At 38.6% G+C, this 25,067-nt stretch overlaps 2 protein-coding genes across 2 annotated transcripts in view; one reads left to right on the top strand and one right to left on the bottom strand.

Moving 5' to 3' along the window:
• The window catches only part of GlyRS (glycine--tRNA ligase), a 145,032-nt gene extending 129,774 nt beyond the window's left edge, over positions 1-15,258 (bottom strand). The window contains exon 1 of the mRNA XM_067148915.2: positions 14,732-15,258. Within this exon, the coding sequence (XP_067005016.2) occupies positions 14,732-14,965 (234 nt within the window). The 5' untranslated portion in view covers positions 14,966-15,258. The remainder of the gene's footprint in view (positions 1-14,731) is intronic.
• A 184-nt stretch (positions 15,259-15,442) lies between these two features.
• LOC136875363 (uncharacterized protein C1orf50 homolog) overlaps positions 15,443-25,067 on the top strand; it is a 39,223-nt gene continuing 29,598 nt past the window's right edge. The window contains exons 1-2 of the mRNA XM_067148914.2: positions 15,443-15,685; positions 22,811-22,923. Of these exons, the coding sequence (XP_067005015.1) occupies positions 15,634-15,685; positions 22,811-22,923 (165 nt within the window). The 5' untranslated portion in view covers positions 15,443-15,633. The remainder of the gene's footprint in view (positions 15,686-22,810; positions 22,924-25,067) is intronic.

Below are 25,067 nucleotides of genomic sequence, written 5' to 3'. Positions count from 1 at the left end.
ATTGTAATCACGTACGTTGAGTGGACCTCAAACAAGCCCTCAGATTCAGGTAGCAATCCCTGACCTGGTCGGGAATTGAACCCGGGACCTCCGGGTAAGAGGCAGGCATGCTACCCCTACAATGCGGAACCGGCTCTTTGTTTCCCCACAAACATAAACATGTCATAATAGTCTGAATAAAAGATAAAATCAAGACACTGACTAACAGGTTTTTGAGGCTGAAGAATCTTTTTTTTTTTTGGTCTTTATTATAGTTCAGCCCTCATTTAATTATTTTGTTCGATATTTTTGTACTAAACTACTCACAATAAACTACTGCTCAAAATAAGAAATATTTATTAAGTTCTACCAAACCAAAATCTCCTACGCATCTTCAAGTCTTCAAATGCTAAATACTGTATGTGAAATTGGAAATTACATAGTTTTAATAATTAAATCTGAAAAGTAGCTTGAACTGAGTGTAAGATATACTACAGTTGAATGTTAAATAATTCCTCAATATAAAATGCAACATGAAAAGAAATTAGATAAACAAAAGAAAAAAGTAAAACAAATTTGTGGGCTACACGTGTAGCCCATGCGATTGTTCCTGTTACAAAATTTTGCGAGGGTCCTGGAGTGTTAAAGTACACAAAAACAGACTAAAACAAAGATAATAGAATTTTTAAAATTAACAATAAAATAACACTTCAAAACAAATATAAAATTGACTTTTAATACGGTAAAACAGGCCGCTCATAAAAAGTATGACAAGGTCTACTGACTGCTCATCATCTTGAAAATGAGGGTGAAGGTACTCAGAAGTTTTAGACTATGGCACAGATCGGCCAAGTCTGCGCACTCCGTAAGGATGTGAACTACAGTCGGATGACTCCCGCAAGTACACACCGGGAAGAGGGGGCTTCTTCCATCAGTAAGCAGCAGCGGGTTGCTATACCGTGGCCGATCCAAAGATGACATAATACCCCTAAGAGAATCTATCCGTATCATCTGATAGCCTGGCAAGCTTCAGCTTTTGCAAATGACACTACTGGTAGCCTCAAATAGCCTATGCAGTGGCCTTCACCGTATGTACTAGCCATGAGTCTTGGTAGATGTGCTATTTACCAACTGACAAGCAAATTAGCACACTAGGGCAAAACGCTGGCAACAGGAATAAGTTAGCCTGAAAATGTATAATGTCCCATAGTACTGGTATTATAAATTTACTCCTTTGGGACAAATAATTCAGGTTCCCTACGGGAATCTACAGGGTTTTTGTTTTGGCTCGCTCCGCAGAACCACTCACGGCACGGCACAGCTGGTGCAATGACACTCCGTCGCTGTTAAAAATAGGAGAGTATTTCCACCAATCAATACTTATTTATTGCATATATTAAGCTACAGGACCGGTTTCGACCTCATATACAAGGTCATCTTCAGCTGAACCATACATACATACATACTGTTAATAAACTTAACCATGATAGGTTAATATTGTATTTGGTCCGTATTGACTGGTCTGAATGTCTAATATAACTATTTATAATAGTTTATTTAAATCCGCCTTGATCAATACACTCATTCAATTAAAGAAACACTATTTATTAAACCATACATGTTTCGGGAAATCTCAACCATTCCCTTCATCAGTGGTTAGATCAAAGAATAACACAATTTGACACAATCTTTTGTTTTACAATTTGAAGGAGTATATTGTCCCAATACATATGTCATTGGAAATGTCTGTAAATTTATGATTCATTTCAACCATATGTTCTCCCATTGCTGAATATATTTTATCTTTGACCGCATTGACATGTTCTTTGTACCTTATAGCCAAACTTCTTCCGGACTGTCCTATGTATCGTTGTTTACATGTTTGGCATGTTAATTTGTAAATTCCTGATTTATTAAATATACATTTATTCTCTATTTTATCTGAATTGAAAATTATCTTATTAGTATTTTTATCCGTTTTATATGTGACATTGACGTTCTTTTTCCTGAAAATTTTAGCCAGTTGATAAGAGTGCTTACTTCGAAAAGTTAGAACTACGAATTTCTTTTTCTGTTTTCGCTCTTTAATTAAAGTTGTTTTAGGTTCATTTTTCACTTTATTTATCATTCTATTAATAAATCTGTTGGAATATCCGTTGCTACGAGCTATATGATGGATTATATTTATCTCTCCATTATGATTCTTCTTAGACATAGGTATGATCATAGCTCTGTTAATTCCAACAGATTTATTAATAGAATGATAAATAAAGTGAAAAATGAACCTAAAACAACTTTAATTAAAGAGCGAAAACAGAAAAAGAAATTCGTAGTTCTAACTTTTCGAAATAAGCACTCTTATCAACTGGCTAAAATTTTCAGGAAAAAGAACATCAATGTCACATACAAAACGGATAATAATACTAATAAGATAATTTTCAATTCAGATAAAATAGAGAATAAATGTATATTTAATAAATCAGGAATTTACTAATTAACATGCCAAACATGTAAACAACGATACATAGGACAGTCCCGAAGAAGTTTGGCTATAAGGTACAAAGAACATGTCAATGCGGTCAAACATAAAAGATATTCAGCAATGGGAGAACATATGGTTGAAATGAATCATAAATTTACAGACATTTCCAATGACATATGTATTGGGACACTATACTCCTTCAAATTGTAAAACAAAAGATTGTGTCAAATTGTGTTATTCTTTGATCTAACCACTGATGAAGGGAATGGTCGAGATTTCCCGAAACATGTATGGTTTAATAAATAGTGTTTGTTTCATTGAATGAGTGTATTGATCAAGGCGGATTTAAATAAACTATTATAAATAGTTATATTAGACATTCATACATACATATTTATATAATGAAGCTTTGATTAAGATTGTGTTGTTAAAGGAATGCTATATGATGATGATGTACATTTAGTCACATACAAATGGGGCATGTCTTAGTGTGAAATGGCGTATATGTCATTCTGTACAATATTGCAACTGTATGTCTAAAATATTATGTTGAAGGTCTTAAAATTAGTGTATAAAATATGTCTTTACTTAAACTTATATATATATATATATGTATGTACAAGGTAAATACAATATATAAAAGCACTTCATGCATACGAACATTCGTTCTTGCTTGTTGGTCAATACATCGACTAACTTCCGTATTTAAGTCTTATTTACAGTTGTACACTTCAGCTGCTATTCTTGGAGTTTGTAAAATTGCATGAGTAAAAGATTTTGTCTTCCTGTGTATGTGTGGGATAAAACACTTTCAATTTTTAAAAAAGTGCCAAATGTATGGATGAAATTCAACTAAGATATGTTCAGCTCTGCTGTGTGTGTTGCCTTTTTATTGGAACCAATTCATGTTGTCCTGTGGCGTCCGTAAGTTTGGATGACATTGGGTTTAAAGTAGTGGCTTCTTTCCCATTTGTAGCTGTGCAATGATGTTATGTTTATCTGTGGAAGATAAGATTGAGTTATAAGTGATATCGTGTTGGAGGAATGTCTAAGGGTTGTGTGTGTGAATTGGAATATGTACTTACTGTTGTTGGTGTAGCTGAGTTGTGTTTGACATGCGAGCTTGTAATGTACAATTTCATGTTTTTCTTGGGCTCATACTAGCTGCTGTGAGGGGAAGGGAAGGAGGGGTAGGGAGAGTTGTTGTTGTGGTGGGGGTAGGGGTGGGGCTGGGTGTGTTGTTTGGTGTTTTTCTGTTGCGTGTCGCGTTCTGTTTATCGATTAACTTAAGGTAAGGGTTTTTTAGGGCGGGGATAATTGTATTGAAGATGATGTTAGTTTTTTCTGTGATTTCATTTATGTTGTAATTTGGATTGGTGTACTGATCTGGAGTGATGTAAAATTCTTCTGTTATGTTGAGCAGGGGGCCTTTGGGGTTTATGTTTAGGATTTGCATATCGTTATCGATGTTTGTAAAACTGTGTTTATAGTCTGCGACATGTTGTCCTATTGAGGAAAAATTATTGTGTTTCACCGCGTTTATGTGTTCGTTATATCGGGTTAGGAAGTTTCTACCGGTACGTCCGATATAGCTTGTCTCGCAGTTATTACATTTGATAAGGTATACCCCTGAGTGGTTGTATTTGTTGTTGCTGTTGATTGTCCTGACGTTGTGTATGATGTTGGTACTATTGTGTGTAGTTCTGAATGCTATTCTTAGGTTATGTTTTTTTAAAATGTTAGTTATGGGGTATATGTGTACATTATTGAAAGTGAATAGTGCATAATCTTTCTTGGATTCGTCTACTTTCGTTAGTTTGGTTTTGGGTTGGGATTTTATTTTTTGAATGATTTTGTTAACCATTTCTTTCTTGAATCCATTGTTTTTAGCTATGTCATGAATTAATTGTAATTCTTTGTTTAGATCTTCTTTTGTTAACGTTATATTGAATGTTCTGTGTATCATGCTATAGTAGGCTGCTCTTTTGTGTACGTTGGGGTGAACGGAATCCATTTTAATTGTATTTGAGGTATGCGTGGGTTTTCTGTATATTGTGTAAGAAAGGTGGTCATCATGTCTAGTTGTTGTTATGTCCAGGTAGTTCAGTTTGTGATTGTTTTCGGTTTCCATGGTAAATTTTATATGGGAATCTATTGTATTGAGTTTATCTAATATATCAATTTCATTTGTGGACCTATTGTTGAGGATGATAAAAATGTCATCAACAAATCTACACCAAAAAAATATATGGTCTATTTTGTTAATGAATGTGTGCTCTAAATAGTCTATGTAAATTTCGGCGATTATACCAGAAGCGGGAGATCCCATCGGTAAACCCTGTTGCTGATAATAGTATCATGAAATTTAAAGTAGTTGTTACTAATGGCAAAATTATGTAATTTAATAAACTCTTCTATTTCCAAAGTGCTTACATTGCTATGACTTTTTAGGTTAGATTCAATGATTTCTATTGTTCGTTTTGTGGGAATGTTCGGGTACATGTTTACTATGTCAAATGATGCGAGTTTGTGATATGGTTCAATCTTTAATCCTTTTGTCCTATTACAAAAATCTATTGAGTTCCGTACTGTTTTATTAGCTAAGAATACGTTGTGCTTTTTGAGAAATCGTTGAATAAATTGCGAAAGTTTATAGGTTGGGCTTGCTCTGTAGTTAATAATAGGTCTCATTGGAATATGTTCTTTATGTATTTTGGGATAAGCTTTAGCAGTGGGTATTTGAGGATTCATTACTATAAGTTTAGAGGATTCTACTTCTGTAAAAAGAAAGTGTGTATTTTTTAATAAGGTTCTGAGGTTCCTTTGTATGTTATTAGTCGGGTCTTTACGTTTGATGAGGAAAGTGTTATCTTGAAAACATTCTTTGGTTTTCAATATGTATTGGTCTTTGTCGATAATAACTGTGGTATTGCCCTTATCGGCTTTCGTTATCAGTAGATTATTCTGTTTTACCTTATCTTTGAGTATGTTTATGTGTACTTTATTGGTTGAGTTATTATTTTGGGAGTTACTGTGAATTTTGTCCACATATAGTGGGAGCCTTTTTTTAATATCATACCTGACTTCGTCTCATAGCTCATGTGGGATTTTCTGTATGGCGTTTTCTATTTCGGTGATAGTAGTTGTAATGTTCTGGAAAGTTGATGTGTTAACCCAATTGTGCTTGGGCCCCCTGCTCAACATAACAGAAGAATTTTACATCACTCTAGATCAGTACACCAATCCAAATTACAACATAAATGAAATCACAGAAAAACTAACATCATCTTCAATACAATTATCCCCGCCCTAAAAAACCCTTACCTTAAGTTAATCGATAAACAGAATGCGACTCGCAACAGAAAAACACCAAACAACACACCCAGCTCCACCCCTACTCCCACAACAACAACAACTCTCCCTACCCCTCCTTCCCTTCCCCTCACAGCAGCTAGTATGAGCCCAAGAAAAACACGAAATTGTACATTACAAGCTCGCATGTCAAACACAACTCAGCTACACCAACAACAGTAAGTACATATTCCAATTCACACACATAACCCTTAGACATTCCTCCAACACGATATCACTTACAACTCAATCTTATCTTCCACAGATAAACATAACATCATTGCACAGCTACAAATGGAAAAGAAGCCACTACTTTGAACCCAATGTCATCCAAACTTACGGACGCCACAGGACAACATGAATTGGTTCCAATAAAAAGGCAACACACACAGCAGAGCTGAACATATTTTAGTTGAATTTCATCCATACATTTGGCACTTTTTTAAAAATTGAAAGTGTTTTATCCCACACATACACAGGAAGACAAAATCTTTTACCCATGCAATTTTACAAACTCCAAGAATAGCAGCTGAAGTGTACAACTGTAAATAAGACTTAAATACGGAAGTTAGTCGATGTATTGACTAACAAGCAAGAACGAATGTTCGTATGCATGAAGTGCTTTTATATATTGTATTTACCTTGTACATACATATATATATATATAAGTTTAAGTAAAGACATATTTTATACACTAATTTTAAGACCTTCAACATAATATTTTAGACATACAGTTGCAATATTGTACAGAATGACATATACGCCATTTCACACTAAGACATGCCCCATTTGTATGTGACTAAATGTACATCATCATCATATAGCATTCCTTTAACAACACAATCTTAATCAAAGCTTCATTATATAAATATGTATGTATGTATGGTTCAGCTGAAGATGACCTTGCATATGAGGTCAAAACCGGTCCTGTAGCTTAATATATGCAATAAATAAGTATTGATTGGTGGAAATCCTCTCCTATTTTTAATTGTGCAATTCGTCAATACGGAAATGAAGATTATAGATTATGACTCCGCCGCTAGCCGGTATAATGCACGCTTTTCCTCCTCACTACTCACAGCAATTCACACTTATAGAAATCCATTTCTAATGAAACTTGTTCTTCTTCATCCATTTCCTTTTCCAAATTCTCTCTGGGTAGTGTACCTTACTCGATCTTTCCACCATTCCTCTTCTAGTACTTTATTGCTATCGACTCCTCTATTTGCAATAAAGTCCACAACAGAGTTCCTCCATCTCATTCTAGGATGTCCCCTAGGCCTCTTTCCAGTCTCTGTAACCATGAATGTTCTCTTTGGTATTCTCTCTCCTGACATTCTCATCTTGTGTCCAAACCATTTTAGCTTTGCTATATCAATCTCTTCTTGAAGTTTAAACATTCCCATGCTTCTCCTTATTTCCTCATTTCATATTCTATCTCATCTTGTCTTTCCTTGTATGTTCCTCAAGAACCTCATTTCAGCTGCTAGTAATTTACCTTGATTCCACTTAGTTAACGTCCAGGCTGCTGAAGCATAGGTCAGTTTAGGTTTATAATAGGACGAGTATAAAACCTTCTTGCACTACATTGGCACATCTTTGTTCCATACAATGTCTCTCACACACTGGTAGAAACTTGCAGACTGTTGTATTCTTAAATCAATTTCTCCATCCAAATTTCCATCTTGTGATATCACGCTGCCCAAATATCAAAAATTTTTCATTACTTCAAGAGCTTCATTTCCTATTTTTATCACTCCCCTGGATTTTCAGTTACCTCTTGTCATGATCAACGTCTTACTTTTTGCAGTACGAATCTTCATTCCAAAATTGCTTATCTCCTCATTCCATAAATCAACTTGTATCTGTACTTCCTCTTCATTATCTCCCCAAACTACAATGTCATCAGCAAAGAGCATAGACTTTATTTGCTCGTCCATCATCTTCTCCTTGATATTATGTAGAATTCTATCCATGTTGATAATGAAGAGTAAGGGAGACAGTACACTTCCCTGTCTTAAGCCTGTCTCAACTCTGAACCATTCAGTTTGACCTACTTTGTTTCCAACAGAGCTTTCGCAATTTTGATACAATTCTATTACCATCTGCATTGTTCCATTCCCAATCTGTGCCTCTGTCAATGTTTTCCATACCAAATTCCTGGGGACACTGTCATATGCCTTTTCAATATCTAGAAACGTTACTACCATGTCCTTTCCATATTCCCAATACCTTTCCATCATTTGACGCAATGTAAATATTGGGTCAAATGTGGACTTGCCTCTTCTGAACCCGTACTGGTGTTCTGACAATTTCCCCTCTACTCTGTCTCTTATTCATCTACCCAAGATCCTTTCAAGGATCTTAGCTGTATGAGGTATCACTGTCACTCCTCTGTCATTTTCACACTGCTTCCTGTCTCCTTTCTTGAAAATTGGTATAATGACCTCTTTCGTCCACTCTTTTGGAACAGTCTTTTCACTCCATATCACTCTGAAGAGTCTGTACAACCACGGTAGACCAACTACTCCTGCTGCTATTATCATTTCTATGGTGACCTCGTCAATTCCAGCTGCCTTGCCTCGTTTCATCTTTTAATGGCCTACTCAATCTCTGCCATGGACACCTCGTTTTCCTTATCTTCCATCTGCACTAAATTCGGTTCTTCGATTTCTCCTTGTACCTAGGTATTCTGCATGTTGTAAAGCTACTCAAAGTACAGGCGTGCTGGGAAGCGGAGACAGCAAGCGCAGTGCCCGCAATAACAACAAGGCATAGTCGGCTCAAAGAAGCGGCATGATTACACCTATAGAAACTAAACGGAACTGAACTCACCGGCTACATAGATGCTCTGGACAAATAAGTAAATGAATAAACAAATAAATAAATCAACTAGGAAATTAAACTGAACTCACCAGTAATAAATAAATAAATAAATAAATAAATCAACTAGAAAATTAAACTGAACTCACCAGTATTTACAGACGATGCCGAAAGTGATCTCCTTCAGTTGCAATGCAAACTTCACATCTTGTAATGAGATTTTGAAACACACTTTGTAGTTCATGGATACCGATAGAACGCACAATGTTCCTAATTTCAAGTTTTAATACTACTGCAGTTCGAGGATTATTCCTGTAAACATTTCCATTAAGATTTCCCCATAGATACAAAATCACATGTGCTTAAATCAGGCGAATGAGGGGGCCATAAGCCTTTACTGATGATCTGATCATCATCGAACACTTCTCGTAACCGCCACATAGAGCTACGCGCCATATGGGCCGTTGCACTATCCTGCTGGAAATAGCCGTACCTTTTTTCTTCTTCAGTCAGTTCAGCAAGAAATGGTTCCAAAATGTGAATATAACGGTCAGAAGTAATCGTGTCCTGAAAAATATCGGACTGATAATTCGTTGGGCACTGATAGCGCACCACACACCCACCTTCACATTGTGCAGAGGTCTCTGCTGTAAAATGTGCGAGTTGTCTGTATTCCAGATTTTATTGTTCTGTGAATTGACATATCCACTCAAATGAAACCAGGCTTCGTCGCTCATAAAAAGAAAGTTTGGATCCACAATACCGTCGCGGACACTATTCATTAACCAATTGCAAAATCGTATTCTTGCATTGAAATCTGTAGGCAGTATGTTATGGACTGAATGAATCCGATAAGATCGTAAATGTAACAATTTTGTTGCATTACGTGCTGAAGAAGGTGAAATACCACTTTCCTGAGCTACTCTCCGAAGCGACTTATGTGGACTGACCTGGAGTCCACCTCTCCCTAGTGAACTGAGGGACAGAGTACTAAACAGCTGTGCACTGGAAGTGAACACTTCTTACCTCGCCAGTGTTGACACAAGCCATATGGCGCCCGCTCAGGATTTCCCACGGCATGCGAGCAGAAGTCTGAAATCTTAAATTATTCTCCCTGTATTTTCTCCACCTCTGCAATATATACTGCTTCTGTGCCATCACTTCCTCCTATTCACTTTTAATGAAGTTAGCACCTTCACCTGGGGTTTTCTTCTTTTTAACCCACTGCAATAAGATCTTCTTGTTTCCAGTTTTATCTTCTTGCAGAGATTCAGTGAATTTTTGCCAGCACATCTTTTTCTCTTCTTGAACCACCTTGGAGCACTCCTTGCAGTGCCTGTATTCTGTTTTGCATTCTGTTGTTCTGTTTCTCAGCCATCTTTTCCAAGCTTGTTTCTTCCTTTTAACTATATCTTTTACCCTGTCATTCCACCAGGGTGTTTCTTGATCTTTCTTCCTTCCTGATACTCTTCGACAGGTCTTTACTGCAGACTCGACCATGACTGTTTTGAAGTATGTCCATTCTTTTTCGATCCTTCTGATGTCTTCCTCAGGTATACTCGTTTTAATGTGTGTCTGGAACTCTTCATTTATTTCCTTCTGCAATTTCCACACCCTTAGCTTTCTCTGCCTAATCTCGATCATCTTTTGTATCTTTCCCATCTTTAACTTAGCTATCACAACTCTGTGATGTCCTTCGAAAGATTCACTTGGGAGGGCTGTTACGTCTACCACCTAAAAGCTACCGGGCATTACATTTGATGTTCAAAATGTTGTCCCTTAGCTGTCAAACACGCCTGACACTTCGTAAATAGGTTTGCAGAGACTCGGCGAATCTCAGCCCGTGTGATGTTCAAAATAACTTTTGTAATGTTCTCTTGCAGTTCTTCTCTTGTGTGAGGGTTGTTCACATACGTAGGTGCTTTGAGAAGTTCTCGGGATGTACTAGAATTAAGTATCTTACCTCGGTGGAACTGCTTTTATTTTTCAACATAGTCTCCCTGTAGACTAATGCATTTGGTCCAGCGATGTTCCAATGCCTTGATCCCATCTCGAAAATGAGATTCCTCCAGGCCTGCAAAATACCTCTCCAATTCAGCTGTCAGTTCTCCCCTTGTAGAAAATCTCCGTCCACCGAAGAAAATTTTCAGCTTGGGGAATAGATGAAAGTCTGATGGTGCTATATCAGGTGAATAAGGTGGATGTGGCAACAATTCGTACCACAGTACATGAAGTTTTGCCATAGAAATAACACTTGTGTGTGGCGGAACATTGTCCTGATGAAAGATGACCTTTTTACTTGCCAAACCAGGCCTTGTTTTGTGTATCTTTTCCTGTAGTTTGTCTAGGAGGTTTGCATAGTATTGCCCCGTAATTGTTTGGCCAGTAGGAAGATAATCCATCAGCAGAATGCCTTTTGCATCCCAGAAAACTGAGGCCATGACCTTTCCGGCCGAACGCACTGCCTTTGCTTTCTTTGGTGGTGGTGAATCAGCATGTTTCCACTGCTCTGACTGCTATTTTGTCTCTGGGGTATAGTAGTGGACCCAAGTTTCATTTGTAGTCACAAACCGGCGCAAAAAATCTTGTTGATTACACTGAAAACGGGCCAGACATTGTTCGGACATTTCCAATCTAGTGCGTTTATTGTCCAATGTCAAGAGCCGCAGCACCCATCTTGCGGATAATTTTTTCATACCCAATTCTTTGGTTAAAATATAATATACCCGTTCAGAAGACATCCCTACAGCTTCAGCAATCTCCCGCACTTTCAGTCGACGATCCTCCGTGACCATTTTATGAACTTTTGCAATAAATGCTGGGGTCGTTACACTTTTTGGCCATCCACTATGCGGATCATCATCCAAGCTCTCGCGACCAAATTTAAACTCGCTGGTCGACTTGGCAACAGTTGAAATTGAAGAAGCAGAGTCCCCCAGTCTGTTCTGAAAGTCGGCATGAATTTCCTTTGCTTTCATACCTTTCTTTACAAAGTATTTAATCACTGCTCGAATCTCAGTTTTTTCCATTGTCACAAATCACTACGCGGGAACAACAACAAAGAGTCGTCGCTACCACACTCCTGCAGCTAGAGCACTGACGCGCCACGTGTTCACTCACAAAGGATGTGTGATTATTGCATGGGAACCTTGTTGCTCTAGCACTGACATGTAGCAGTGATTCCGAAAACTCTTCAAACCGTCCTCGTACACTTTTCCCTTCAGCATCACCCACAGGTAATAATCACAGGGATTTAAATCAGGAGATCTAGGGGAATAATTAACCACACGATCTTTGAAAACTTTCCGTATTACCTCCATAGACCGATAGCTGTGTGTGCCATCGCATTACCTTGCATAAAGTAACCATTACTCCTTTCTTCTTCCGTCAGCTCTTGAAAGAATGGTCTGAGAATGAGGTATATATATCGACCAGCATTTATTGTTTCACAGAAAAATATAGGCCCTATAATACTGCAAGCACTTTTTGCGCACCAAACTCCTATCTTTACATCATGAAGTGGATGGACATGCAGCTGGTGGGGATTTTCTGCACACCAGTAGCGAATGTTTTTACTATTTAAGTGTAGCCATGCTTAACCACAATAAAATAAAATACATGTTCTGGGTCAACATACCCATCATGAACTGACTGAAGCAACCAGTTACAATACCAAACCCTATAATCTATCAGCTTCATTGTCCGTATTGATAGTTTGAGCACACATGTATAAAGAATGAGAGTTTTCCACCTAATCAATACTTTATTATATAAAGTGTCTAAAATACTTCAATCACATTAAAACACCGTACCGGTTTCGACCCGTTAATTAGGTCATCGTCAGCTGCTGATGAACCTGCTTATTCAATAACGATTGTACAATGTAAAACATTACTTAGACTAAACATGAATGCCACATATTCCAATAAAATATAATGCTATAATGTTAAAATATACAACAGGGTACAGTTCTTGAGTCTAAAGGGTCTCTGACATCCTTGTGTCAAGTTTAAATATAGCCTATTGTGCTGTAATGCAAACATTATATCCAACGATTGTACAAGGTAAATTCAAAAGTGCAAATATGCAGAAGAACGTCATGTCCAGTAGTATATGGGGATCTGCTCTTGTTTTATCAGTACTTTAGTCCATTATTCTGCTGATAAACATGCTTGTTTTTACTAAGACTTCTTGTTGAGATATATGTTGCCTTATATGAAGTACTGATAAGTGTGAGTGCTCCCCTCTTCATACTTGTGTTCCACTCGGGTGAAGTCAAATAATCTATGAAAGAAGAAAAGGAAGGTAGAAATTAGAGTAACTAATAGAGAGTGCCTGTTGAATGTGTTGTGAACTATCATGTGTGTGTTACTTGTGCGAACTTGATATGTCACTGAGCACGGTCGGGAGCATGCTGCACACTTTTACGTGTATGTTGTGTGGCTGTTGTAACATTAAGACGGAGGGGTAGTGGGAAGTAGCTTGTGGAGGGGGTGGGGTGTGTCTTTTGGGGGTTGGTTTGTGTGCGCGTGGATTTATGTTTGCTGATTCTTTTTAGACATGTCTCTTTTAGAATAGGAATGGCTGTGTTAAAAAGAATATTTGCTTTATCTGTGATTTCATTTAGGTTGAAGTTAGGATTAGCGTACTGGTCCATACTGATGTAGAAATCTTCAATTATATTGAGCAATGGGCCTGTGTGGTTCATATTTAAAACTTCCATGTCATTCTCGATATGAGTGAATTCATGCTTGTAATCCTCGACATGTTGCCCTATGGATGAAAAATGATTATGTTTTATAGCACTGATATGTTCGTTGTAGCGAATAAATAGAAAAACTTCTACCAGTACGCCCGATTGTTGCATTTTATGCGGTATACTCCTGAGAGGCTGTATTTATTGTTTTCATTGACGATTTAGTATTATGCAAAATGGAAACATTATTACAAGTGGTTTTGTAAGCTATTTGATGGGGAATCTGCCACCTGGGCGACGGCCCGAAAGGGAGATCACCGATTGAGGATGGGGATGAAGAGTGCGCTTCTGGAATAAGTGAACAGCGGAGGTCTTTGCAGTTTTAAACCAAAAGCCATGTTCTAAGGCCCACCGTTCCACTCTCCTAATAGCTTGCAGTAATTGTCGCTCTGTGATTGCCATATGTTATGAGATGTAATGCAGAGCAAAAAATCGTCACCATATAGCATATAGCTGCAGCTGAACCCGCAGCAGTAACAATACCATTTATGGCAATCGTGAACAGAGTTATACAAAGAGCTGATTCCTGTGGAACTCCATTTTTCTGAAAACTATATTGCAAATATGCACTTCCTACTCAGACACAGAACAGACGAAGTGACAAAAAGTTCACAATAAAAACCGGCAAGTTACCTCGGTTTCCACTGATGCAAGACTGAAAGGTTGCCACATCGCCATGTGGTGTCATAGGCTTTTCTAAATCAAAGAAAACAGTCACCAAGCGGTGAATGTTGGTATGAGATAGGATACAGATATGAGTGTCAATTATACAGAATGGTTACCAGAATACTACCAAAAAAGCATACGTCAGCCTGACAGTGGAAGAATTCTAGAGTTTGCATCTGGCAAAAAATAAACGTAGGTAACTCAATAATCAATACACCGCGATTGTATGTGTGTACTGCGTGGTTGAAATAATGAAATATACCACGTGCTTCTGTGCAAAAACAGATCAATTTCCCTAAGAAAACTTTGTAGCGAATGAGACAGTCTGTCAACCTATCCTGTATCGATTTTATGCACATTGTGTGCATTTCTTCTGTAATTACATAGTCATAACGGATTATGTTCTTCAGTCAATTATCTCCTAGGACTTCCCTCAGATTCCCTTCTGTGCCTGGTAATCTAAATGTTCTGACCCTTGAAACATTACTATCTCTTAACTATCGACGGTCTTATACCGACAGTCAGTATTTTAAAAATTTATATTCCGGTTACATATTAAATACTTGCTTATTAAACTTTACATTTGCCGATTTGCGGCTAAGTCTACGCAAAGGAATATAACTTTTTCAGAGAAGACGAGTGAACTATAAATCAAGCAGAATAACTCAACGTACCTGTTCTTTCACCGATGCACGTAAAGGAGCAAGAATTTCTTCACTTTGAGGATCTGCCATTGTGTCAAATAAGTATTGCAATTTTACGGCACGATGCTGCTTCTTAGTACCCCACTTTTGTTTTGAATTACAGTAAGTAAAACTAGTACTGATAAGCCTCAAGTAATGTGAAGTTAATTTGATATCCTTTATTCGAATTCCTACCCTAATAAATAAATTTAAAAAAGTGTGCATTAAAGGTTATTATGCAGTTGACATTTCTAGCACAGCTGCACACATGGCTCTTTCTCAGTTCTGGAGCCACGGAGTAAGTTTCCAGAGAGAAATCTACAGCTCTACGCACGCAGCACAGATATGGGACTATGGAATGGAACACTTAGGAATTGTTAATGCACGATATATCTACAGAGCAAAATTTCTATCTGCCGCATAGAAACATTATTCCCTAAACTTTTTTTTGCATTGTAAGTCATTAAGTGATATGCTAATTATTTGCATAACAATTCTCGTTTTGTAAATTATTCGTTATTTCCAATTTCCATTGAGTATTTTCATTCCTTGAATCCCTTTCACAACTCTGCACGCCCACAGTGGATGCCTGATTTCTGCCAAAGAGAGTCTTACTGTTGTGATTGGACCAGACTGTCCTCTTCTTGCTTTAAAAAAAAAAATATTATTACCAACATAGAAGGTTAAATGATATGCTGCTCTGTCAAAGATGATTTTACACCCACTCTCAAATGAGAAAAGAATGTGCCATAATCGTTGAAAATTGCGTAACAGAATCGCGATAAGAAGAAAAAAAGACCGCCAATGAGATTGATTTTACTGATTGCTACTTATAGCTTACTTATTTTTGGTTTCGTTCACACAAGGAACACATTGTCAGAATAGTAAAATAAATGAAACGTCGTCTACTTAGCATGGATCCCAACGAAGCATCTAACTTGACTGGTAGGTTTTGTTTTATGTATAGATACTAAACCAAGTCATCGCAAATTATTACCCTTCTGAAGTTAATTCTTTAGGTTAAGAATCGCCATTAACGTGCTTATAATGAAATAATTTGTTTTCAGAAAAAGGGAATCGGAATTCGCATGTTTCTTACCATTTGATTTCTTTTTTTAAAGGTTAGGGCTTAATAATAAGCTTCAGAGGCTACCATGACAAACATAACTGAATAGAGGATGGACACAGGAAAGAAGACAGATTGCCAGGAGAAAAAAAAAAAAAAGCAAAGATTTTAGGCTACAGAGGCTTCCAGTAATGCGTGGTTGATGTTTAACCCGCGAGTGGTCGTTGTAGGAGATTTTCTCTCACATTATTTTTTATTGTGATATTACTTCACAGTGATGAAAGGGAGGCGACTGTTCCCTCTTCTAGCTGAGTTTATAACTATCGTGAGTAGACCGATTCGCATTTGAAGGGTAAGCACCCCCTCCCCTAGTCAGAACAAAGGTTCCTATAACATATGTCCGTGGGCGCTGCGTGAGAGTTTCTGTCATCGCGCGACTATTGACATTGGTGTTATTTTGAAGTGGAGCAGGAAACTTACTCCTGTTGTACGCGTTAGTATTTGTATTATGAGCACATCTTGTTTTCGAAAATGTTATTGTATTCAGAAACCTTGCTTTGTACGTAAATATTACTAGATGTAATGCACGTGTGAGTTTTTATTTTTTACAACTTCAGGGCGGAAGTTATTTTTATGTACATTGCAAATGTTATTTTAAGTAGTAATTTGTGTCTGTAATAAACAGCTAATCATGTCCGGCTCCATGGCTAAATGGTTAGCGTGCTGGCCTTTGGTCACAGAAGTCCCGGGTTCGATTCCCGACGGGGTCGGGAATTTTAACCTTAATTGGTTAATTTCGCTGACACGAGGGCTGGGTGTATGTATCGTCTTCATCATCATTTCATCCTCATCATGACGCGCAGGTCGCCTACCGGCATCAAATCAAAAGACCTGCATCTGGCGAGCCGAACTTGTCCTCGGACACTCCTGGCGCTAAAAGCCTTACGCCATCTCTCTCACAGCTAATCATTTCATTTTTATCTAAAATATATAAGGTAGAACTTGCGTTTCATTTCAATAGTAAATTTCAGTTTTACGTCCCACGAAACTGTGAAAAATGTCATATTTATTTTAATACGAGAGAAAGTCTCGCACGCGACCACTCACGTTACATTTCGGCTAGTGACCACTCGCGGGTTAACGCTGCCTCAAATTGCTGTAAACGACTCTAATAATAAAAATAAAGAGATAGCGCACGAACTTGCATATACACTGGCACCAAAAAGTATTGGCTCACCCATCATTATATATACATTCCACACAAATAAAGGTGATGCCAAGACACTGTTATATTTATTGATATGTACAGTAGTAAACATAAGGTTCTCGAAGTATAATTGGTGTCTCACAACAAAAATAAGAGTTTACAAAACAAAATACACCATACACCATAGAAGCTGAACCAATAACCGAGGACGAAGTAAGACAAGCCATCCTAAAATCAAAGAAAGGAAAAGCAGCAGGACCAGACAACGTGTTCAACGAAAATCTCATAGAAACTCTTGATCAACTCGCCCAGCTGTGGACGATGTTGTTTAACAAATGCCTCACATCAGGAAAAATACCAGAGGATTGGAGGAAGTCGAACATCATCTTGTTATACAAGGGCAAAGGCGACTTAGATGACCTCAACGTATACAGAGGAATTGCACTTGAGAACAACATTTTCAAGATATTCTCCAAAATCCTGACGAACAGACTCTACTCACTAACAGACGCCTCAATGGCGGAAACACAGTTTGGATTCAGGAAAGGAAGAGGAACCCTTCATGCAGTTGCTAACCTCCTAGAAGATACACATGACGCACTAAGACACCCGTCGAGGAAATTCTACACAGTCTTCGTAGATTTCACAAAAGTCTTTGACCTGCTGAAGAGACAAATACTCATGAAGAAACTTGAAAGTATGACAGGAAAGGATAACCCAACAACAGCTGCTATCAAAACCCTGCTCACCTACAACAAAATCATAATCAAAGATGGCGTGACGACCTCAGAAAACGCAGTACAGACCAACGGCATTTTACAGGGAGACCCAATTAGCCCAACCCTATTCAACATTGTCATGTCAGATGTCACAGGCATCCTATAAAAAGACTCAGTGAAAATGTACCTTTACGCAGATGACATCATATTAGGCTCGCATGAAAGGGAGGCCCTACAAGATACGGTAGACCGGCTCCAGGAATGGGTCGAAAACAACCAACTCCAGCTGAATACCAACAAGACAGTGCAAATGATCTTCAGGAGGGGGGAAAGAACCTCTGCACAAGACAAAATATACTACGGAGCAGAAGAGTTAAAGATCGTAAACTCCTTCAAGTACCTAGGCATCACCCTACAACCATCGGGATCATCCTACAAAATTCACATACGGGAGAGAGCAGCCGCCGCCATAAAGACCATTTACGACATTAAAAACCTGACAAGACTAGCGCTAGACACCGCACTAACACTTTTCTATGCAAAGATAATGCCTATTCTGATCTATGGCATTGAGCTCATATGGAACAACCTGACAACTAGAGACCTCTCGACCCTTGAGAGTGTGAAAGCAAGATACCTAAAGAGAACTCTGGGAATATCAAAATACGCCCCTTCGAGACTGGCCTTCGAACTTGCAAAAATGTGCTTCCTCATAGAAAACTTGAGGCTCAGACAACAGCTGCCAGCGATGAAACAAGTGTCGGACTTACTTCGGGACAGACAAAACAAGAGAGCGGACATCTGGCCCGAATTCTACGCAACAGATGTGATGCTAGATCAGAACTGGACGGGACCAAACAAGAATTTACGAAGCGCCATAACTAGGCTCGTGGTGCACGGTTTCCACTACATGCTATGCACAAGAAACAGCTTCCACGAACCCTCACCAGAGTGTATATGCAACCTCTGCGGGAAGGCCTATAAGAGCTACCACTTCAGTGAGTGCCACAAGCGCACTAAATCACTAACGGAATATAGCAAAGAACAATGAACCTTAACTCTCTGCATGTTTGTGCGCTTTTCTTATTAATTTAAAAAAAAAAATCAGTTGCTCTACATGCCAAGAAAAGTGCTGGCACACCTATACACAAATGAAATTAAAGTCTCTGTAATTCATGTAACTCAAGTCTAGTAGCCTGTGCACACACTGTTGGCATTGATGACAGGTTGTAGACGTCTTGGCATGGAGAGAACCAAATGGCGAGTAATCTTGTGAGATCTTCGACCATTCCTCCTACAACACCGTCTGAAACTCGCACTTCCCTGTAGAACATTTTCAAACTTTTGTCTCCAAGTGAGCCCAAAGATGCTCTATTGCAGGGCTGTCCAACGTTCATTTCTACGCGAGCACATTCATATGATAACTAAGGGTATGCGGGCGCCAGGTACGATTCCACTAATTCGACTACTGTTATCGGTACTACAACGACTGTAATAATAATAATAATAATAACAATAACAATAACAATAATAATAATAATAATAGTAATAGTAATAATAATAAATCTAGAATTAAAAATTATATGAAAATATAATTACTCACATAATTAATGTGAAATCTGGCACTGCATGCTCGCTGAAAGTTGAGGAAAGTCTGGTGTGTAACTGAAACAGGCTGCTCTTAACGCGTCATCCAGGTGTGACTCCGTCAGGCAGGATCGGTATTTGTTTCTTATTATGTTCATAGTCGAAAACGCGACTTCATAAAGATAGGTTGAACCAAAACAAGATTGCATCTTCAGATCAACACTGCGGGTAATGGGATATTTTTTATCGTCCACCAGAGTCCAGAAATTGCCACATGTTGCGTAGGAGGATTTCAAAGAAAGGTCTGACTGAAGGCTTGAAATTTCCATTTCTAATTCTTCAGGATTATAATTTTCGAATATTTCACACACCCTCCCTCCAAGCTCACAAACGTCAACAGAAGCGAAGGGATTATTGACAAAATGATCACTGGTTCAAGCATTAAAAACTGGCTAAATCTGCTACCAAATTCAGACCCAAGAGTTTCAAGATGTTTAGCAAGAGATGAAAAATCACGCTTGCCGCCATTTACTGTATCTGCCATAGATTTCAAATTTGGAAAATGTGAAAGGGAATTCCTATTTAAATGGACAAGCCATAGCCTACCTTAAGTTTCTTTTCATATGCATTGACAATACTTATCATACCTGAAATATTATGATCTTTTGCTTGCAATTCGAGATTTAACTCATTTAATTTTGAGGTGATGTCTGCCAAGAATGTTAATTCGATTAGCCAAGACATATCATTAAGTTCATGATAATATTTCCCAGGAGATGATTTCATAGTCTCGTATATCATAAACAAGATATGGAACGACTGGAAGAAAATTTTCTTTCAATGCGTAGAAGAAACCACACCAACAGTAAATATAACCAGCAGACGGAAATCTCCATGGATTACCAAGGAGATAGTGCGAGAAATTCGAAGAAGGGACTGCCTGTACTAGAAATGGAAAAGAAATCCAACCGATTATGAGTGGGAGAAATACAGGCTGGCTAGGAACAAGGCTAAACAATCTATCAGAGATTCCTACGATTCTTACATCCACAGTCTCAACACCAACTCCAAGGAACTCTGGGCTCTTCTCAGAAGTAAAGGTTGCAACAGAGCTCCATCTGTATTTAAACATAACGGTACGGCAGTCTCCACACCACAAGAAATTGCAGACACCTTCAACAGGAAATTTAAAAGTAACTTCTCCGTCCCTACTGAGGAAGAGAACATGCTATATTCAAGGACAACATCTACCCCTCTCTTCCCTCTAACCAACCTGTATTTCTTAACGAATGAAGTAAAGGAGAGCCTTCTGAAAACAAGACCTCATGCCGCGACCGGGCCGGACCGAGTGCCAGCAAGAATTCTCAAGAATTGTGCAGTCGCCTTGGCGCCCTAGCTTTGCGCTCTCTTCAACTATTCCATTAATACCGGATCTGTACCTTTGGAGTGGAAAGAAGCCAACGTAGTGCCAGTTTTCAAAGATGGAGATAAGGAAAACGTAGATGATTACCGCCCAGTTTCTATAACATCAGGGGTCTGTAAATGTATGGAACGTCTAGTTGCTAAATGTATGTTGGATTTTCTCAAGGAGAGAAACCTGCTGAACTCAAACCAGCACGGCTTCATTCTGGGAAAATCCTGCACAACACTTCTAACAAAAGTCATTGATGACTGGCAGTTCTCTTTGGAGCAGACTGATGTCTCACAAATAGACTGTGCGACTCTGGACTGGAGCAAAGCTTTTGACCAGGTGTCACATCAAAGACTTCTGTTAAAACTTAGCAACTACGGCATTCAGGGTAAACTGCTGTCATGGTTGAGGTCATTTTTGGTGGGTCGAACGCAATGTGTTGTGTACGGAGGAGCCAAATCAGACCAAACCACAATTACTTCTGGAGTAATTCAGGGCAGTGTGATAGGGCCCCTCCTGTACACGATTTATGCTCTCGACTTACCGGATTGTGTAAATTCGACCATGGCGCAGTATGCCGATGACACAGTCATTTACAGAGCCATGAAAAACAGTGATGATATTGTACAATTCCAATCGGATCTGGATAGTATAGCTCTGTGGTGTGACGTAAATAGATTGTATATAAATATTAAGAAGTGTAAATATATAAGACTAAGCAGAGCTAAACAACCACTCCAGAACCAACCTACTCTATGTGGAATCCAACTGCCGACTTCTAACTCCATCAGACTGCTCGGTATTCACATTACGGACAATCTGAAATGGAATAAACACGTGGAGGAAGTGAGGTGTAAGGCATACCGGGCGCTAGGTTTCATCCGTAGATGTCTCTCGGGAGGAAGAAGTAAAGCCCTACGAACGGCTTATATTTCCCTTGCGCTATATAATGAGCTCCATGGTATGCGCTAGCCATGCGCCTTGGTGGGTGTGCTATTTACCAACTGATGAGGCCAACTTAGCACACTGGGGCGAAACGCTGGCAGTCAAGAATGAGTTAGCCAGGAAATTTATAATCTCCAGTAACCGGCCATTTATATTGGTATTATAAATTCACTCATTCGGGACAAATATTTCAGGTTCCCTATTGGAATCAACACCTATATCATCTGATGGCCAGGCAGGCATCAATTTTTGGTAATGAGACAAAGTCTCTCATAGTGCACTGGCACTGCCGGTGGCTCCAAGTAGCCTACGTAGTGGCCTCCACGGTATGCACTAGCCATGCGTCTTGGTGGGTGTGCTATTTACCAACTGATGAGCCCAACTTAGCACACTGGGGCGAAACGCTGACAACCAGGAATGAGTTAGCTGGAAAATTTATAATGTCCAATAACGGACCATTTACTCATTCGGGACAAATATTTCATGTTCCCTATGGCATTCAACACCTATATCATCTGATGGCCAGGCAGGCATCAATTTTTGGTAATGAGACAAAGTCTCTCATAGTGCATTGGCACTGCTGATGTCTCCAAGTAGTCTACTCAATCGCCTCCACGGTATTGGTGGGTGTGCTATTTACCAGAGCCCAACTTAGCACACTGGGGCGAAATGCTGGCAACCAGGAGTGAATTAGCTGGAAAATTTATAATATCCAATAACAGACCATATTGGTATTATTACCCTTGACAATGCCGAACGCAATCTTTGGTGAAATGTCGGGACATTCATTCACTCCTGGACCACGGCCTATAAGCCCGGAAAAAGCTGACATGATTTGTAACTGCATAGTGTTTTTTTTAATGATTTGATTATCGCCATAAGACCTTTCTGTGTTGTGTGATGTAAAAAAATTGCATTGATAAAATCGCCTTGGGTATTGGTGCTAATCATGGTAATTACCATTCCAAATTGTATGATTTATGCTCAATCAATCACTTGGCTTCTTTTCAAATCATTTCACACATTTTATGATTGGGATTCTATAAAATTAATACACTTATGACCTCACCAATTTTCAGAAATGTAGAGAAACTAGTACAAATGAATTAATGTTTTTTTATATTATGTTTTTCAGTTGCACTTGTAGAGAGGAACCCTAATCCTACTGGTATTCCTCTAGTAAACTCATATGCTGTTGGAAAGTATGATAAGAGTGACTTGGTTTCATTGGCTCAGGAGATTCAGAAGGTAAGTACACTTCTTAACTTTGTTGTACTGTTGCAATATTCAAACAAAGCTATAATATTCATTGAGGTATATTTTGGGCTTATGCCGTGTAATTAATTGTAAACACACTCAACGCGTTTCGAAAGGAACCTTGCCTTTCTTCATCAGGAGACAACAGAGAAATAGATGAAACGACAAATTAATGGTTGCTAGGAGAAAGCAACAAGGAACTTGAAATGGTGCCCTAAGATGTAAAAGGGACACTATTTTAGCCCCATGCTAGAGACAACGAATGGCAACAGCAAAGCGTTACTCTCTAATGGTTCTGATAATAGGTAGCCATGATTCACTGAGGTTGTAACCTGTACCGTGGTTGAAATTATTTGGGTGTTTACGTATTTCAACCGCCTCCCTGATAATTCTTGGGCGATATTGCTTTTTATGGGCAAGAACATTCACTTCTTGGAACAAGACATCATGACCAGGTGTTAAGGCATGATCAGCAACAGCTGATTTATCAGGTTGGTTGAGTCTGATACATCTGGTATGTTCTTTGATGCGAGTACACACCGTTCTCGAAGTCTGCCCAATATAAACCTTGCCACAAGTACAGGGAATTCTGTAGATACCAGGTTGTTGCAATTTAGGCAAACTATCCTTAGTTGGTCGCAGGAGTTGCCTAATCTTAATTGATGTTCCAAACACAGTTCGTACATGGTACGTACGTAAGATTTTAGCAATACGATCTACCGTGTTATGTATATAAGGTAGGTAAACAGTAAGCAGTTCCTTTTACATCTTTTTCCTTAACAGACGTCCGATTTTGTGTCGATTTCAGAACCGTTGAGATCAAAGCTCTGCTGTAACCGTTTTTCTCAAAGGTGGTCCCCAAGATGTTAATTTCCTCTTGTAGAGCTGATACTTCACAAATCCTCCTTGCCCTGGTAGTCAGAGTTGTAAACATACCATGTTTCTGGGCAGGGTGATGGTGAGAATCTGCGTGGAGATATCTATTGATGTGTGTAGGCTTACGATACACGCTGTGTCCTAAAGATCCATCCTCTTTCTTGGTGATAAGAACATCTAAAAATGGTATTTTGCCATCAGATTCCATTTCCATGGTGAAACAAATGGAAGGGTGCTGGCGATTAAGGTGATCCAGAAAGTGACCAAGATTGTCTTCACCTTCTGTCCATATGACGAAAGTATCATCCACATATCGCCACCAGATCTTCGGTTTGCAAGGTGCCAACGACAAAGCTTTCTCTTCAAAGTTTTCCATGAAGAAATTAGCCACAACAGGAGAGAGAGGACTTCCCATGGCCACACCATCTGTATGTTCATAATATTTCCCATTCCAAAGAAAGTAGGAGGAGGTCATGCAGGGATAGAAAAGCCTTGTGATCTCTTCAGTAAAAATATCATTAATGAGAGACATAACACCATCAACAGGTACTCTCGTAAACAGAGACACCACGTCGAGACTCCCCAAGATATCGCCTGGCTGAAGTGATGTACTTTTTAACTTCTCAATGAAGTGTGTGGAATCCTTATATAGGAAGGGGTGTTATCCAGGTGTGGTTGAAGTAGACTACGTAAATATTTAGAAAGGGCATATGTCGGGGAACCAATCATACTAACAGTAGGCCTAAGAGGAACACCTTCCTTATGGGAAGTCCTCTCCCTCCTGCTGTGGCTAAAGGTCGTTATTTTAGCCAATTAAAATGCATTTCCATATATGGGCATATGGACAACACATTCTAGAGGTTTCAATTGCGAAACGCAGTGATTTCATGATCAAAGCCTCCACGTGGCAAATACAAGGTGATACAAAAGGTTAGTTACAACAAGCACAACTACAGGAGATCACCAATACCAAAATACATGTCTTTCTTCCCACACTCATAATGATTAAATAGATATAATTAACTTTCTTGTGAGTCCTGAAAATTCTTATTGCTATTTTTAAATTTACAACCAAAAAATAAAAATGTTTCATCAACTTCCTCGCAAATGTCTTAGTTCTTGCAACGGGGATTTTACAAAAACTTTACATAAATTCACAACCAAAAAACAAACAAATATTTAATTGATTTCTTCAAAAATATCTGAGAGTTCCTTAGTTTTTTTCAATGGTGATTTCACAAATTTTTTAGCATAATGAC

The sequence above is a fragment of the Anabrus simplex genome, chromosome 6 (assembly GCF_040414725.1).
Source record: "Anabrus simplex isolate iqAnaSimp1 chromosome 6, ASM4041472v1, whole genome shotgun sequence".
In the NCBI taxonomy this organism is placed as follows: Eukaryota; Metazoa; Arthropoda; class Insecta; order Orthoptera; family Tettigoniidae; genus Anabrus; species Anabrus simplex.
Note: the sequence above shows the minus strand (reverse complement) of the source record. Positions and strands in the feature narration are given on the sequence as shown.